We start from the raw sequence: 17,047 nt of genomic DNA on the forward strand, positions 1-17,047 counted from the left end.
GGCGCACGTCAGTAAGTGAAGGACAGAGTTGCCGTGTTTTGAAAGGTGGGTTTTCCAGGGTTACTGTTGTTGAGGCTGCAGGTCTGCAGTTGGTTATTGTTGTTGAATGGTTGCTGTTAGCGTTGTAAGATGTGGTTGATGCTGTGATACAGACGGGGGTGAGGGTGCAGGCAACAACACCACTCAGGCTTTGAAAAAAACATCATGGTTTGGCTACCAAACAAAGGTCCCATACTGACTAGGCTGCCGTTTTCATTGGTTATCAAGTGCAGAAGGCATCTGCCCAAGCTTTGGTATTTGGTAAAACCCTGGAAATTAAACTGAATGAATCGTCACCTGATGGGGTTAAACTAACCCGTTACACTACAACCAATGAAACTGTGTATATTTGTGATGAACTGCAGTGATTCGGCTAAAAAGCCCAAAACAAGCCAGACTTTTCACAGTGTTTAGGTTTGCGGTGGAACGTATTCTCAAATGTCTGTGGGTACAGCAGTAAAACGACATGCACGGAGTGAAGCAACCCGTACTCTTTACAAATGAAGGGCCTTCAGTCTGTTGTTCACTGGTTCATGATGGAGGTGGTGGTGTAGCTTTTCTACCAAACACTGCTGCATTTGTTGAAATCACACCAGAGGACGTGCTTATGATAGAGATATAGTCCCAGGTTGTGTTCGCTGTATGTGTGTCAAAACTTAGACCATCTCGGCTGTCCTGCCTGGTGTTAAGACACCAGTTCACGTCCTGCTTGTGTGTGTGTGTGTGTGTCCCTCCATCACTCCGACCACAACTCCGACCTTTCAGCGAGTCCGAGTGTGTGTGTGAATGGACGACACCGCAGGGAGCCTGTCCATTTATTTAACCAATCGTTAACTGGTGGAGAACACACACCCGTCTGTTTGTCTGACCTCTCGAGGGAAGCGGAGCTGCGAAGCCCTCGGACCAGACTCTGGGTGGGATGACCTTTGAACCTAGGTGTTACATCTCAGTGAAGGGCAGACAGAAACAAACTCTTGTTGCCTTTCTCTTTCCAGCTTTTCTGTGTTTCGGACCTTCCATTGGTCATACAAACGTATGAATGTAGCAATAATACCAATATAATATAGTGTAATGTAGTGTGGATTAAGCTCATTTTACATTGGCTGTGTTGAAGTTAAAAAGAAGCCTCCATGACAAACAGTGTTTTGAAAAATGCCATGAAGAGGGGACTGTTCTCTAGTGTGAGCTAATCTTTATTTCATGCTTTCATTGAAAGAAAACACATAAATGCCATTTAGCCATATTCTAGTATTTCCCCCGATTGACTCGCAGTCATCCTGAAAACGAGCGTCAGTAGTTTTAATATTTTTGTGAAATCATCTAGAAGAACATTTCAGAATTACTCACATTATTTCGGACAGTTGTTGTGCAATATTAATACATTTCATTAGGTTAATTGCGAAAAGCTGTGCATCCATCAAATGTGTAGCCATTTCTTCATTGTCGTATTTAAGTTAATTCTCACCACATGGTGTTTATATTACTTCCACAGAAATATAAACTTAAAATCTTTCTTGGGTGTATGTCATTCTTACACACACACACAACCTGGAGCGCCCAGCGTGGTGTCATACATGTGACAATAAACCACCAGTTTACAGTGGTACTACAAACACACACACACACACATAGACAGAAAGAATGGAGCAAAACACATAGTGACAGAAACACACAAACATGATGACAGACATGCACAGTCAGGCATAAACCTAAATATATAGAAGCCAATGTGTAGAAAGACACGCAGATTGAAAAATATACAGGAAAGCAGATTTATTTTACAACAAGAGATAGATTGGAAAAAAGAAATGTAATGCCGAACACACAAATAGCAGACGGGCCTAAAGCGGTTCAGGTGCTCCGTTTCTCACTAAAACATCCTTTTACTTTGCAGAGCAGCTTTTTGGCCCTCGGATGCAACTTGCAGAGAAACTCACTTCCTGGCAACGTACATCATGGGATTTTTTGGGGTGGATAAAAAAGAGAACTAAAAAGATTTAAAGCCTAATCAAAAAGAAATTCCTTATAAATCATTTTCAACGTATTTATTCCTTTATGTTTCCATTGGCTCTAAATCCCACAATTTGGAGATAAACGAATACTTATTTTACGGCTTTTACCTTTTCTGGAATCTTTGCCCCATTTACACAATCTTTTGTTATCGTTACCATCGCTCTTAGCCAGGACGAGAGCTGAGACAGGGTCTCACACTGTCTTGTGCTCGTTCAATGGAGAAGGAAGAAGAACAAAGAAGATTTTAAGAGAAAACAAGCCTTGCCTGCTGTGAGTGGTGAGCGAAGGAGCCCAGCCATTATTTGACTGCGCAGTGAGGAAAAGGCCAAGTATAACATTTCTATCGGGGTCTGTGTGTTGGCCGAGTTGCCTTTGGGATGCTTGAGGTGAGTCATAACCTCCCTCGACCTTTATGACATCAAACCCCTTTGGACACTTTGCTCTGAAAATGGCACACACCCCACATGGGGTCTGCTAGTCTCCAAAGCTTGAAATTAAAAAAAGAAGATAAAAGCTGTGACCCCTGATATCCTTCACTTTAAAACCTCAGCCCTGGTTCAGGAGACATGAGAACAAAAGGTGGATGTCTGCTTTGATCGACCCAGTAGGACAGAGGGACAGAGAAGGGACAGAAGCAGCAGCCAAGAAGCTGGTTGGTCAAGTATTGTGTATAAAGGCAGCTTTGTCTTGTGGCTGCCATGCATCTAGTATATTGAGGCTACGATAAGTGGGGGAATAACTGTCTATTCTTTTCTACAGTAGCTGTATCTTTGCACAACTAAAAAAGGGGAATCTGGAAATAACTCAAAACAAGCTCCTTGCAACTGTTACCGAACAGCATCCATAACCATAAAGCAGCTGTTTTGACGTTTTAGGCTGGATTACTCCTTTAACTCATTTACTCCCGTGTCCCGCGTTGAAGCATCCGTGAGCGAGACACTTGACCCCTAACGGCTCCCCGGCGCCTCTCGCTGCTCCCTCTGTGTGGGACGGGTTGAATGCTGAGAATCATTTTGTCACATTAAGGGTCCTTTCTTCTCTCCTCTTCTTAAGATAAGACAATATGACTTTGCTGAGCAGCAATCACGGTCACCCAAATAGCACTGATGTGGTGATGTACTGTAACATTAGCACAAGTAGAGAGAAGTAGTTATAAACAATAAGCTAATAGTCATTCCACATTTGGTAAGGCTGTAGCTGTAAAACTCCTGGGTGCATAATTAGGGCACATTTTATTGCAAATAAATTCGACCTGTTTACTTGTAAGAGGAGGAGTTGTGTTTATCTCACTTTGAGACACATTTAGGGTCCGTATTACAGCTGGGATTAGGTTTTGAATTTGAAAATTGGCAACCTTTGAACCATCTGCTACTGGTCTGATTACCATAAGCCTCTTTGGGAAAGGGACTGTTTCTCTTTTACGTTTCCGATATAACGCTAGTGGACGGGCCAACACTTTCTTTTCCACGTTGCTCATCGTTTACAGTTTTTTTTTTTTTAATTGCGATGTGTTCTCTAAAACCGATAAAAAATCTAAATCACTGTCAGACGTTAGGCAGGGGGTTCTGACATCTCCACTAAAACGCTTACCCGCATTCATCCGACCCTGCTGAACATGACTGGTCAACACTACTTTGACGCTTCCACAACGATCGTCCTATCCCGTCCCCTCACATTCTGTTCACAACGCTAAATCTGTTTATACAGATTTGTAAATTGTAAGGTCGTATTCCATATAAATAATAAACGCAAAGGAGCTGATTAACGAAAAAAGCAGTTTCTCACATGTTGAAAATGATACCAATGCACACGTGTGACAGCTGTGTGTGTGTGTGTGTGTGTGTCAGTAGTCACCTGTCTAAAGGGTCACGGTTACGTAGTAGGGGCCCTGATGTATTTTGCTTTGCACAGCTGAGTCCGAAGTGTTCTGGATGTCTTCTGTCTCTCTCTCTGTGTGTTGAAGCACTTGGTATTTATCTTGGCCGAGTTTGGCCAAAGTGAATCTGACAGTCTAATCAGCTGCAAAGGCAGCCACGCCATTCCTCAGGATCTAAACGTGATAACACACACATAAACCCCAGACTGCATGTATGAGACACACTAGTGCACAGTGGAAAAGTGGGCACACAAGTGCACAAGCACGCACACACACACACACATCACATGCACACACACACACACGCACGCACACACTCTGATGAGGCACACGGCGACTTTGTGACTGCAGCAACAAATGAGCGAAGAAGTGGCGAAAGATTATGGATGACTAACGAGTGAACTAAAAGACCTCGACAGAGAATGGCACACAGAGCATGAAAGGGAAGCATGAAAATAGGGTTGAAATAGATGGAAGAAAGAAAGAAAAGGCTCAGTGTGTGTGTGTGTGTGTATGATTATAAAAACATCACATTGGCACAAAAGGAATCCTATTCGGCTCCGCTGTAATTTATTCAGTAAATATAGTTTCTCTTCGCTTACACTTTTGAAAGAAAGAAGAACATGTCGTCCAACTTAAGAAATAAATGAATACATACAAAGGAAAGTGAAAATGACTGCAATCTTCATTCCTCACGTTGATGTAAACGTAAATATTCCTCAACAAAACAAAAAAGTGTGTCTCAGTGGTGTGTGTGTGTGTGTTTGTGTGTGTTTGTGGACATTGACACATTTTAAACCTCATTGAAATCATTAAAACGGTCATTAAAAAAGCAGCATGTGGATCAAACAAGAAATAAACTGCCTCACCATATTTCTTGAGACCGGTTGGATGAACCAGTGCAACTACAACCTTATTTTGTGCGTCCGACGGTATGAATCTGCCGTGTCCGTGTTGCTGACCACGTGCAGGTTTGTGTGTGTGTGTGTGTGTGTGTGTGTGGATGCACGTACAGAACAGGGTGTGCGTATTGTTCGCTGTGATACACAACAATATTCTTCCCTTGAATGTCATCATCTCCCCTGTGATCTCTGCTCAGTTGAAGACTCATTCTCGCAGGAACAATGCTCCATTGTGCGTAAGAGGGTTCGCTGTGAGGACACTTAAATCATTAACGTGGAATCAAACAGGACGTCTCGCTGTAGACGCGCCGCCTTGCATTCCCATTGTGATTTACGAAAGTCGACATCGGTGGGACTCATCGGACCCAGCAGGCCGGCGCACTGGCGACGTTGAAGTGGGAGAAGAAAGGCCCGAGGAACAAAATGTCTTTTGTCCACAGTGACCCTGTTTTGAACTGGCAAATCAAACAATCCAAGGATGTGGCCGGTGTCCGTCAGGTGAACTCTACTGACCGGTGGAGGACAAAGGAGGAACCACTCTATTGTTTTTAATGTCTTCCTTATGTCTTCACGGATGGAGTCGGAGGAAAATGATGGTTTTACTGTAGTTTGATGTTTGGAGATCCATGAAGGTATTTCCATGAACTTTACCGTTGGCACCTTCTTTAGGTATTTGCATTTTTGAACAAAAAAGCCAATTCAACTTTTGTATTCTTCAGTTTGCCGCTGGTGAACACATGAATCACATCACTTCATATCCAACATGAAGAAACATTTAAATAAATGACGCTCAACAAAACCTAAAAAGGGGCAGCAGATAAAAACGTCTTTGCTTCTGTCAAATAGTCACGAACGAGTGAAAACAACTGTCCATGTCATTAAGACCTGTTGTCTTCACTTACTGCACAGTATGTTGAGTGAGTTCTAGGAACATAAAAGTCATGAATTGTGTCTGCGCGTGTTTTTTTGTTGATGAAGGTTGGGTTGTATTTGTAGTCTGCTTTCCATTATTACCATACTGATGTGGAGTTCAGCTCTCTGGGTCGATTTGCACTCGGAACCATGTGGGAAACTCTTTGTGATTCTGGCAACCGTGATGCTGCATTTCCTCGTCCCTCAGACTGTGTCCTAGTTCTCAGAGCAGAGTTCAGTGGAAGGGCAAATAAATGTGAAACAGAGAACAGTTTTTGATGCATTTCACCTGACGAACCACATGCAGGAATTATTGGACTAACTTAGAATCGTCCCTGTGTTTATTTTCTCCCTCAGCATGTGTTCACCATAGATCCTACAAATGTGGAGAACGGAAGAGGCAAAGTGCCACATGACCCCAGCCTCCCATTCGCTAGCACCTTCAGTGGTAAGTCCTGTGTTAGAATGTCTCTAATTATGAAAGCGGAAATCCCCAGTTGGTTTATAGAGCTAAAATGCGTAATAACACACTTTCCAGAGGTAATTTGGCCGATACTCGTAGTCCTACCGCTCGCCCTCCTCGTCTCATCATCACCGACTGTCAAAATGTACGTAGAGAATCAACCAGAGAAATACTCGTCCTTATGGGCTGCAGAGAAAACAGATATTGTTTTTAACCAATTAACCAATATTGATGAACCAATATTTTTCTTTGAAGCTCTTGTTTAGTGGTCATAGAGGCATCAGCATTGCATTTATAATCTCTTATCACCTGTTAAAGATATTGACTGAATACAAATTTCACAAGTTGACCCAATGTGATAATGGCAATGGACTTTTTGTTAATTGGAATTCTTTATCTTCCACATCACAGCTTTTTAGAATAAAAACACAAAATGTACGGGTTTTTTCTGCTCTGAGCAGATCTTTGCTTCGTTTTCAAGTTATCGACACGTAAAGAACACCTACCACAACCTCACTTGGCTCTGACACCATACACGCACACACTCTCGCACTGAATAGGTTAAACAGTTCTGGGAGAGTCTCTCTGTATGTCATTAGACATTTAATCTGCAAAAAAACGCTGATTTATAACGCCGACAGACAATCTTGGGAGCCACCGAGGCGAGCGGTCTGTGTGGAGCGGCCTCTCCCCTCTCTGTGCAGCTGCTTTGGGTGCTTTGAGCATCATCATTTATCCCATAAAACATTGTATTTGGCAGGAACTCATTCAATTACAGCCAAGAACTGAATCGTTCGGACTTCAGCGGGAGCAAACGTTGAAACTTAGATATAGAGCAATGCACACAAAGCTGTTGAGGAGTGTCATTAGCCCTTAAACAGTCAAATTTAGAAAGACTGACATATGAAGACAGATTTTGAATCCTGGAAAGAGGCCGTGACCACTGACCTCTCTATGGATTTCTCTCATCAGAGATCGATGGTTTGTCGAAACGAAACTGCTCCTATAGGCCTGAGCAGCACTCCCATTTGTATAATTCCTCTGATGTTAAGTACTTCAGCCTCGAAACTAATCTGTAAAATAAGAAAGAGATATAGGGGCAAGAGATAGCGTACACATACATTCAGGCACACAAGTACTCACAAACAGAACCCGACCGACGGTGATGACGAACAAGAGAAGCGATGCTGAACAAAACAGTCCTATTCCCCTTCTGTCAAGCCAATGAAGTCTCCCCTCTCCTCAATTCCAGGGTAGTCTCCCAAAATACACAAAGCTCAACTGGCCCCATTTACTGTGTGTTTGGGTCCGTAAGGTAAAGAATTTGTTTGTGTTTCTAATACTTTGATTGCAGCCAAATGAGATAAGGACACATTCACCCCATGAGATCACTGTCTTTTGTCAAATTCTCACGGTGCTGGGAAGGAAATTCATCTCCAAAAAGTGTATTTCAGGGTTTTGTTTTCTGCAGTAAATTGCACTGTTTATATTTCCTCTTTCCCTCCGTTCCTCATTTGCTCGACTGCTACTTTTCTACTTTCTGTCACCCATGATTTCCAAATGTTTTCAGCTCATCTCTTTCCCATCTCTGCTGCCGTGTCTTCACATCTGCTCCTTCCTCTCTCCTTTCTCTCTATTCCCTTCCACCTTTTACCCTCTTTCCTGTTGCATCGGTTCTTTTCCTCACTCTTAAACTCCCACCTCCTCCGTCTCGCCCGTCTCTAGGTGGGGAGCTGTATACAGGACTGACGGCGGATTTCCTGGGGAGGGACTCTGTGATCTTCAGGAGCATGGGAGGCCGCTCCACCATGAGAACAGAGACGGACCACAAACTTCTACATGGTGACGTTGGACTCCTTTATCAGCCTGTTGCACCGCGGTATTATTTTTATCATATTGGGTCTTTTTAAACTCACCACCATCTCTCCTCTGCAGACCCAAAGTTCATTGCCGCCCACCTCGTCCCAGACAACGACGACAGAGACAACGACAAAGTGTACTTCTTCTTCACGGAGAAGGCCACGGAGCCCGGGGACCGGGAGGGGGCCATGCACACACGCGTCGGACGAGTCTGCGCGGTGGGTCACTATAAACTGCTCATAATTAATTAATACAGGCAACTAATCAGAAGGTTATTACCCCACTTACTCAGGTTCATTTAAAGAGTCTAGTAGGACACAGATGTTTGCACCTCCAGGAACGAGAGATTTGTTTCAGAAGGAGACGTTCAAGTCCAATGGGGCGTTATTGTTCTCTGAAGACGCCTTTGGGACGTTACATTTTGAGCCTCTCAGGCTAAGGAACATGTTCACATTCCCACAGTCCACCAAAAGTTAGATGACACCACAGCCTTTCCTACACGGTCCCATTTAAATGTCTGCTTCCAAGGACATGAGGTAATCGTTTTATGAGTTCCAAACCCTCTCGTGGAAAAGGCAAATATCGAGTCCCAAAACCGACTGTGAAGGCATCGTGTTATTCGGCATCATAAGAATGTTTTTTTTCTTTCCCAAACCCCACACAGCTGTCGAATCTGCCATCTGTAATCCACATCTGCTCTGTCAAATCCTTTCACGCATTGATTTGTCTTGGAAAAAAAACAAAAAACATGTGTGCCGCATGAACCGTCCACAAAATATGCATAGAAGAATACACGCGAATACACACATGTAGCCAGCTGCGTATTTCCTTATAGGCTGTTTGTGCACCTCTCTTACTCCTCTTTCTCCCCACCGGTCTCTGCTTCCCTCCCCGTCCCACACATGTTGTAGTGTTTCCTAACCTGACACCCCCAGATGGCTCGTTATAAAACACCATCGGAGAAGCCGTCACTGGAAACGATTTGGAAACGCGCGTGAAATTTCCCCCCAAAAAATCTTTTTGGAAATAAATAAGCAGCTGCATTTTATAGATTTTGCTTCGTGTCATTTATTGCCAGAATGATGTCGGAGGCCAGAGAGTTCTGGTGAACAAATGGAGCACGTTCATCAAGGCCAGGCTGGTCTGCTCTGTACCCGGACCTCACGGCATCGACACGCACTTCAACCAACTCGGTGAGACACACAACGCGCACTTTACTCTCAGCCTTCACTATCCAACACACACACTAAATGGCCTTTTAAAACAAAAAATCAAACAGAGGATGTTTTCCTGCTGAGGACCAAGGACGAGAGGAACCCAGACGTCTATGCAATCTTCAGCACCATCAGGTGAATAACCACAAGGTTTCATGTTTTTCCTACAAATACAATATGCTGCCTTATTTTACCGTGATATTATCTACCATGGAGCTCCTCCAGCAAGGTCCAAAGCACTCTGTGGATTTTCAAATGTGTGTCCTGGCTTTAGAGAAGCTCCAGCTCAAGTCATTTAATATATTCAAAGTAAGTTTGAGTACATCAGTACATCACTGTAGAGTTACCGTAGCATCACCCGTCAGAGGTGCCTGATTATAAGCCGGTGTGAGTTCATTCTTTCTTTCAAGTTCATGTTTCCTTGAAATGTAACTCAACCCTCCCGTGTCTGTAGTCGCACAAATAATACAATCATTTGTGTTAATGTTCCCCCCTCTCGCCTCCACAGTAATGTGTTCCAGGGTTTTGCCGTGTGCGTTTACCGCATGGCTGACATCAGAGAAGCCTTCAACGGACCCTTCGCTCACAAGGAGGGCCCCGACTACCAGTGGGGGGCCTACGAGGGCAGGGTCCCCTATCCGAGACCAGGCGTGGTGAGTGAAACCACTGCACCTCCACACCCAAATCAACTGGGATTATTACTCTTTGCCCAACACTGACTTTACTCTAAACATATTGGATATTGGATCTAAATAAATAATAAACATTGAAAACTTCCACCTTAAAAAGTGAACAAAGGATCCTTCCAACAAGAATGAACGTTAAAACCGTCACTAACTTTGTTTTCCAAGTTTTATATTTAGCTAGCGTAATATAATTGTGTATGAATGTACATCTCAGGAGGAGTGTTGGCTTTGTAGAAAAGTTTCTCGCTGCATGTGTCAGCGCACGTCGCACTAAGCCTCCTCCTGGTTCACCTCCGGCCTCCCAGCGGAGCTCTGTCACGCTCCCCCAACCACAACACTGCACTTCAGTCCTGTTCTTAACGCACGCCCGATAGGGCAACACGCACACACCCACACACACACACACACACACGCGCGCACACACTTGTAATTAAGCCTCATTAGCACAGTGCAGGAGGCACATGGAGGCAGAAGGAATATCAATGATGTGAGAACAGAAAAGACACCTCGCCGGTTTCGCTTCGCTTCAGTCTCGGATTAACAGGAACGTCTCGGCCCGGAACTGAGAGTGTAAGACGGAAAGAAAAGGGAAAGGAAACAGGGAGCATGTGATTACTTGGGATGGAGGCAGAAGAGGAGGCACAGATAGTAAGGAGAGAAGAGGGGGAAGCTAGACTCCCGTAAACTGAATGGCTTGCTTTGTTTCATGCATGTTTGAGTTAAAATAGTCACCTGGTTTTCTTTTAAAAAGTTATGATAAAACAAAAAACTGTATTGTCTCTTCTGGGTGAAGTAAAGGTAAAATAGTCACACGTTTTATAAGAAAAAAAGCCCTCATGTCGTCTTCCTCACCTGTCAAAACCTTCTCTGCAGTGGTGAGAGAGATTAAGGGGCTTTATCCTCCCAAGGTGTTTATCTTGGGTTGAATCACTGCGTTCTGTAATAGAAGAAATGATGGGATGTCCTAGACTGCACATTCATCAAAGCTTTATTCCCACCTTCCATCCAAATAGATTTTCATCATGAAAGCTTCATGTTTGATACTTAAATGGCAAAGAATTAAGTCCCTTCCATTATCTTTCATGATCCATGTGACTTCTGGGTGTTTCTCTTGGACTGCTTTCTGATTTCTTTCATAATATATGTATAGTATATGTACATATGGTATTTATATATATATATATATATATATATATATATATATATATATATATATATATATATATATATATATATATATATATATATATATATATATATATATATATATATATATATATATATATATATATATAACTGACATCTTTGGTTTGAGATGGGAAATTACAATACATACAATACATGCTCTTAATTCCAGTTATTAGTTTTCAACATAGAACAATTCCAATGGAGCAAACGCACGCCTAGGGGTTCCTGTAAAAATGAAGAATGAAATTTCCCAGGATTTTAACATCAGCAAATAGCTTTCCTTTACTGGGTACATTTTTATAATGGAATAATTGTATTTTAATGCAATAAAAAATGACTTACACAATGTACACTGTGCTTCACACTCTCAAACACATTTACATACATTTACTGTATAATGGACATGAATAGAAGTGTTCCAAACATGCTCACATCCTCTTTCCCCGTCATTAATCGTACTTGACTCTCAGTTTCAAATTGAAAACAGAACAGTGAAGAAATGAAAATGATTTTGACAAATATCTTACAGCTTAATAAAACATCACAGCTCAAGCAAGGAAGGTTCGGCTGTAGATGTACATTGTAAGGAAGCACTTGTAGTTGGGTAATGAACTGTGATTTGGTTACACATTCCACACCTTCTGGAATAAATTGTAATTGGGGCCATTAAGTAAACCATCCTGAGAAGAGTGTTCTATCATACACCACCAGTTTGTGCAGGTTCAGTCTAATGTTCCTGAGCAGTTTAGACCCCCCCCCCGAAATAGAAATTGAAGCCAGACCATTAAAGAGCTATTGTGTGGACTGTTGTGATTTAGAGGAGTGAGAAGATTTCTACCATGTGGAAGCAGAGGCTGGAATAGCAATATTGTACAAATGCCGAGTAGTCACATGACAAACCGCTGTCTAAACTCTCGTTGATCTCTAAGTGAAAATTTAGGACAATTGTCAGCTCATGACTTTGGCACATGCTTCCATTTTAGGCATTCACAGCTGCTGTGTTAGATGTCTGCAGTGGAAAGTATCTATCCGTCACCTCAACTTCCCCATTTAAGATACTGTTGTTTTATAAATGTATTTTAAAGCTTCAGTGACGCTATCACGTGTCACAGAGCAGCAAACCGTATCTCACTGTTATATTTCCAACGAGTACAATACAATCCCAAAAGCTTTTTTAGTTGTTTTTTTAGGTAAAAGTCCAGGCAAAAGCTGTATGTATTATAGGATACTTTTAATAAAGTAGTGCACAGTAGCTCAGCCAAGTACTATCACATTCATCTTCTCATTACTGCAGTAACACAAGTGGGAAAACTTTTAACCAGCCACAAACTCTGCATCCACACAGCTGTTTCCAAACACCTGGCTTTACAACTGCGGTTTTGAACTTTCACCTAAACTTTTCAACCGCCATAAAACTGCTGACGAGGCTTCTCCTCCAGCGCAGCATCCGCATTTAGCCAGCCGAGCCTTTTACCACTATGCTTCCAGACCTGTTTAATAACCTTTCACCCCTTTCCCTCCGCTCGCCACATCTCTCCCCAGTGCCCGAGTAAAATCACCAACCAGCCGGGCAGAGAGTTCGGCAGCACGAAGGACTTCCCCGACGCAGTGCTGCAGTTCGCCCGCAGCCACCCGCTGATGTGGCGGCCGGTGTTTCCCGCTCTGCGCCAGCCTGTGCTGGTCAAGGCGAACATTCCTTACAAGCTGAAACAAATCGTGGTGGACCGGGTGGAGGCCGAGGACGGGCAGTATGACGTCATGTTCATCGGCACAGGTGATGTGAGCTAAATGAAGCCCGGCGGTGAACCTGGATTGTTGTGTCAGAGAATCATGTGTGGTAACGTGAAATTCTGCGTTTCTGTCCTGTAACTTTGTGGCGTGTGCGTTTGTGTGTTTCAGATGTTGGCACAGTATTGAAGGTCATAGCCTTGCACAGTGGAAACAGCCTGGACACAGAGGAGGTCACGCTGGAGGAGCTACAAGTCTTCAAAGTAAGTTTTACTCAGATTTATCAGGTCTCTTTTAAATGATCCCAAAATAATTTTTTTAAGCCATATTGCAGCCAACTCATCATATTTCTTCCACTAAGTCTCTAAAATCTCTTTGTGGTTAACAGATAAGGAACCACATGTCCTGAAAGAAAACCTCATCACATTATCATTTTGCTTTGTAAACCTTTTCATAACTGACTCATTTTCATTATTGCAGGTCCCAACTCCAATCACCTCGATGGACATATCTGTAAAAAGGGTACGTTAATATGACGGCTATTACTCAGTCAAAGCTCACGCCTGCGATCCTTTTGTTGCCAACATCTTGTCCTACGCCTGTTTTTCTCCGTCCATCGCCTTTCCAAACAGCAAGCGCTGTACGTGGGCTCTCCGGCCGGCGTGGCGCAGCTTAAGCTGCATCGCTGTGAGACTTATGGGAAAGCCTGCGCCGAGTGCTGCCTGGCCCGAGACCCGTACTGCGCCTGGGACGGGTCACTGTGCGCCAGGTACACGCCCAACAGCAAGCGCCGCTACCGCAGACAGGACATCAGGCACGGAAACCCCGCGCTGCAGTGTGTGGATCAGAATCTGAGCGGTACGTGGGACTTATTCCGTTTCTTTACTTGTTATGCAAAAATAATAATAATCTGAAGTGGAAAAGTGAGGTAACATGGACACATTTTATATTTTATAGTTGGTGGGTGCATGTTAACCATACAGCAGGAGTCTGTGGAGAGGATCGAACTCCTTCTACATCCTTCCTTTACGTCTTTCTTCCTTAAATAAATAACCCCTCTGTCCCCCAGAAGACATCGATGTGACAGAAGACAGGGTGGTGTATGGGACCGAGAACAACAGCACCTTCCTGGAGTGTGTCCCTCGCTCGCCACAAGCTACGGTTACCTGGCTCATCCAACGAGAGGACCGCAGGGAGGAGGTAAGATGATAAGCAGAGAGCCATCAGGTCGATCAATCAGGATTGTGGTAATAAAATACCGCATCCTAATATATGTCAGTATGTCATTGGGGGAGGAGGGAAGCTCTGGGAGACAGCGGCCAGCCACGGCCACAGTGCTTGAGATTGGCGTTTGAATTTGGCGCCTGCTCGACACATTTAACAGCCATTTGACACGCGGTTGACAAAACTTGTGTTTCAAAGGAAAGTGCACAATCACTCTTTGTGTTGGACAAACAGAGAATGTAAAACCGGAGCACATACATTAAAAGCTGAGGTTGTTACTCAGTGTCCATCTGCCACTGTGACTAAACACAGCGAGGCAACGGCATGCGCGCGCTAAAGCGCCGCCGAGAAAATGTTGCCGGGGGGCCCACGCCCACAGTCATCATTCATTTGTTTTAGGCCGTGTTTTTCAAGCTTAACCCGGACCCTCGGTCAACCATGCAAGTATAAAGGCATTACCACTCTCCTCCATTCTGTGCAAATAAACATTTGGCTGCCACTCCAGCTGACAAGGCTGCCATGTTTATGTTGGCACAGTTCAACAAGCGGAGGAATGGAATCTGAAGAGGGGGGGTAAGAGGTGAAAATATAAGAGACAGTATAAATAAATACATGACAGACTTGGGTGGGGTAAGAAAAGCAAGAGACAGACTCTGAGGAAATAAAATAGCAGAAATATTGACAGATTTTATGGTATATGTTTGCAGGTTCTTTTCAAACTGAGAAAACGGCACAAGACTCAGAGTTCACCCGTTTAGTCTATGTAGTCAACTGTATGCTCTATCAAACAATAATTAGATTTCACAAGAATGAATCCACACACAAAGAACTATCATCCATCATCAGAATAATTTAAAAGAAGTCACATACATATTTCTATGTTCATCCACTTAACTAAAGGAATTTTACACTACAAAAGAAAATGTGATTGTGAGTATAAATTCTCCCTCTGGCTTGCTCAGGTGAAGCTGGACGAACGCGTGATGTCCACGGAGCAAGGCCTCCTGTTCCGTCGACTCTCCCGCCAGGACGAAGGCACGTACGTCTGCCGCTCTCGAGAGCACGGCTTCACACAGACGCTGGCCCGCCTCAGCCTGGAAGTCCTCCAGGGGGACACTGTGGACGAGCTCATGGCCCGCGACGGCACCGGCCTCTCCGATTCGTCCTTCAAGGACCGGTCCGCGGGGGGCTTCAGAGCCTGGATGCCCTGCAGCGCGTTCAGCAGGGGCGGCTCGCCGGGCCAAATCGGCCAATCGCGGACCTGGTTCAAGGACATCATGCAGCTGATTGGGTCGTCGAACCTGCCGCACGTGGAGGAGTACTGCGAGAGGATGTGGTGCAACGACAAGCTGAGGAGGAAACACAAGAGCATGTCGGAGAAATACCGCCAAGCGCAGGAGAGCGCCAGGAAGGCACGAAGCAGGAGCTCCGGCGAACGCAACCGGACGCCGAGAGATGTCAGCGCGTGGGAGGAGTAATGAAGGGAAGGCAGGTGGAGGAGGGCGGGGGAGGGGGGGGGACAAAGATTACACAACAGGACAAAACGAATGAGGCAGCAAAAAAAGGGAGGCTGGCTTCAACGCATAACAGTGGGAGCTTTGCCACCTGGGTTTGAAAGAAGGAGGTAGATCCCAACAGAGCGTCCGCTTCGGCCATTAAACAGGAAATCGATATACGTGTAGATCAGGTGGCTCGGGATACGGCCCAAAAATACACATGTGGCCGAGAAAGAGGCGGAACTGCTACTGAACGGAACAGGTCGTTGGTATAAAGAGGGACAATCTTTCAAGTGCACTCTGGGGATGTTTTAAAGTCTTGAGTCCCGAGGACTCCTCCTTCCCTCACACACTTTTGCCCTTTTATACTTTTACAGTTGAAAAGGGTTAAGACGGTGTTTTGATGTCATCGAGTCAGATCTACTAAAGGTACACGTGCCTGTGGACTGACTCTTTGATGGAATCTGTGTTTTGTCTGTGTGTTCACGTGTTGGTCCGACACACATTGACACATTCACTTACCTTCAATTGATTTGGTCACATTTCAGACGACGCAATCACTGGATTCCTCTCATTCTCACTTAATATTTAGCGCTCCATGTTTCTCGCCTCGCTCTGTCTTTAGAATGAATTATTCCTGTGTGACTCAAGCTCCAGACATAACTGAGTTTGTACTGTATTTATGCAAGTAATGCAACCGGGCTGAGACGCGTTTCCACGCGTTCGGCACGGCTCCACTCATCTGCCTTTCAACCATTAATTTGACGTTTTCCAATTGCAAAAGTTGGGGAAAACACCACTTGCTTTTTATGCGGTTGTGGCGCATTGCGTCCAGGTTGTTCCCACCGTTCTTGTGGATTCAGATCAACAAAAGTTTAGTTTGTCTCATTGATAAACATGTTACATCTCTGCAGTCAACGGTTCTAGTTTTGACGCCGCCCTGTTTAAAGTTTCAAGCGAGCTGAGCTGATACTTTCATTTGGAGTCGCTGATTTCATTAGCAGCCAAAATCACTTTCTTTTCAAACGGCAGCCCGCAAAAACCATTTTGTCCGGAAGTTACCCTGTATGGTCTGTTGATAAAACCAGCGTGAGCTGGACGGAGTGAGCAGCGCGTAAAGGTGATAGCAGTGTTACGCTTTGCCTCTATGAGGACCAGCTCACACTGAGGGGACACTGTGTGCAGTGGACATGGAACTAAGAAAAACACCCGTTACCAAAAGTACGTTCAGTGTCCTGCCCAAAACATGCAGTGGAAATAAGACACTGCTAATCGAACCTGACCCTGCCATTGTTCATGCACACACACACACACACACACACACACACACACACACACACACACACACACACACCCACACACACACCCACACACACAAAGACACCCTCTTACATGAACTGAAAGTTCACTCACCCGTTACACTGAATGCATGAGCTCAAACAGCTC

The 17,047-nt window shown here is 44.3% G+C and overlaps 1 protein-coding gene across 2 annotated transcripts in view; it reads left to right on the top strand.

Moving 5' to 3' along the window:
• Positions 1 to 16,242, top strand: part of sema3bl (sema domain, immunoglobulin domain (Ig), short basic domain, secreted, (semaphorin) 3bl) — a 40,122-nt gene extending 23,880 nt beyond the window's left edge. The window contains exons 5-16 of one of the 2 annotated variants that reach the window (XM_040194449.2): positions 6,100 to 6,190; positions 7,931 to 8,047; positions 8,141 to 8,283; positions 9,144 to 9,258; positions 9,345 to 9,414; positions 9,788 to 9,932; positions 12,696 to 12,927; positions 13,053 to 13,144; positions 13,362 to 13,403; positions 13,514 to 13,739; positions 13,954 to 14,081; positions 15,068 to 16,242. In XM_040194449.2, coding sequence (XP_040050383.2) covers positions 6,100 to 6,190; positions 7,931 to 8,047; positions 8,141 to 8,283; positions 9,144 to 9,258; positions 9,345 to 9,414; positions 9,788 to 9,932; positions 12,696 to 12,927; positions 13,053 to 13,144; positions 13,362 to 13,403; positions 13,514 to 13,739; positions 13,954 to 14,081; positions 15,068 to 15,583 — 1,917 coding nt within the window. In that variant the 3' untranslated portion in view covers positions 15,584 to 16,242. Of the gene's footprint in view, positions 1 to 6,099; positions 6,191 to 7,930; positions 8,048 to 8,140; positions 8,284 to 9,143; positions 9,259 to 9,344; positions 9,415 to 9,787; positions 9,933 to 12,695; positions 12,928 to 13,052; positions 13,145 to 13,361; positions 13,404 to 13,513; positions 13,740 to 13,950; positions 14,082 to 15,067 lie in introns of both variants that reach the window. The other variant, XM_040194448.2, reaches the window with a different exon arrangement.
• The last annotated feature ends 805 nt before the right edge of the window (positions 16,243 to 17,047 follow it).

This window comes from Gasterosteus aculeatus, chromosome 2 (genome assembly GCF_964276395.1).
Source record: "Gasterosteus aculeatus chromosome 2, fGasAcu3.hap1.1, whole genome shotgun sequence".
Lineage (NCBI taxonomy): Eukaryota > Metazoa > Chordata > Actinopteri > Perciformes > Gasterosteidae > Gasterosteus > Gasterosteus aculeatus.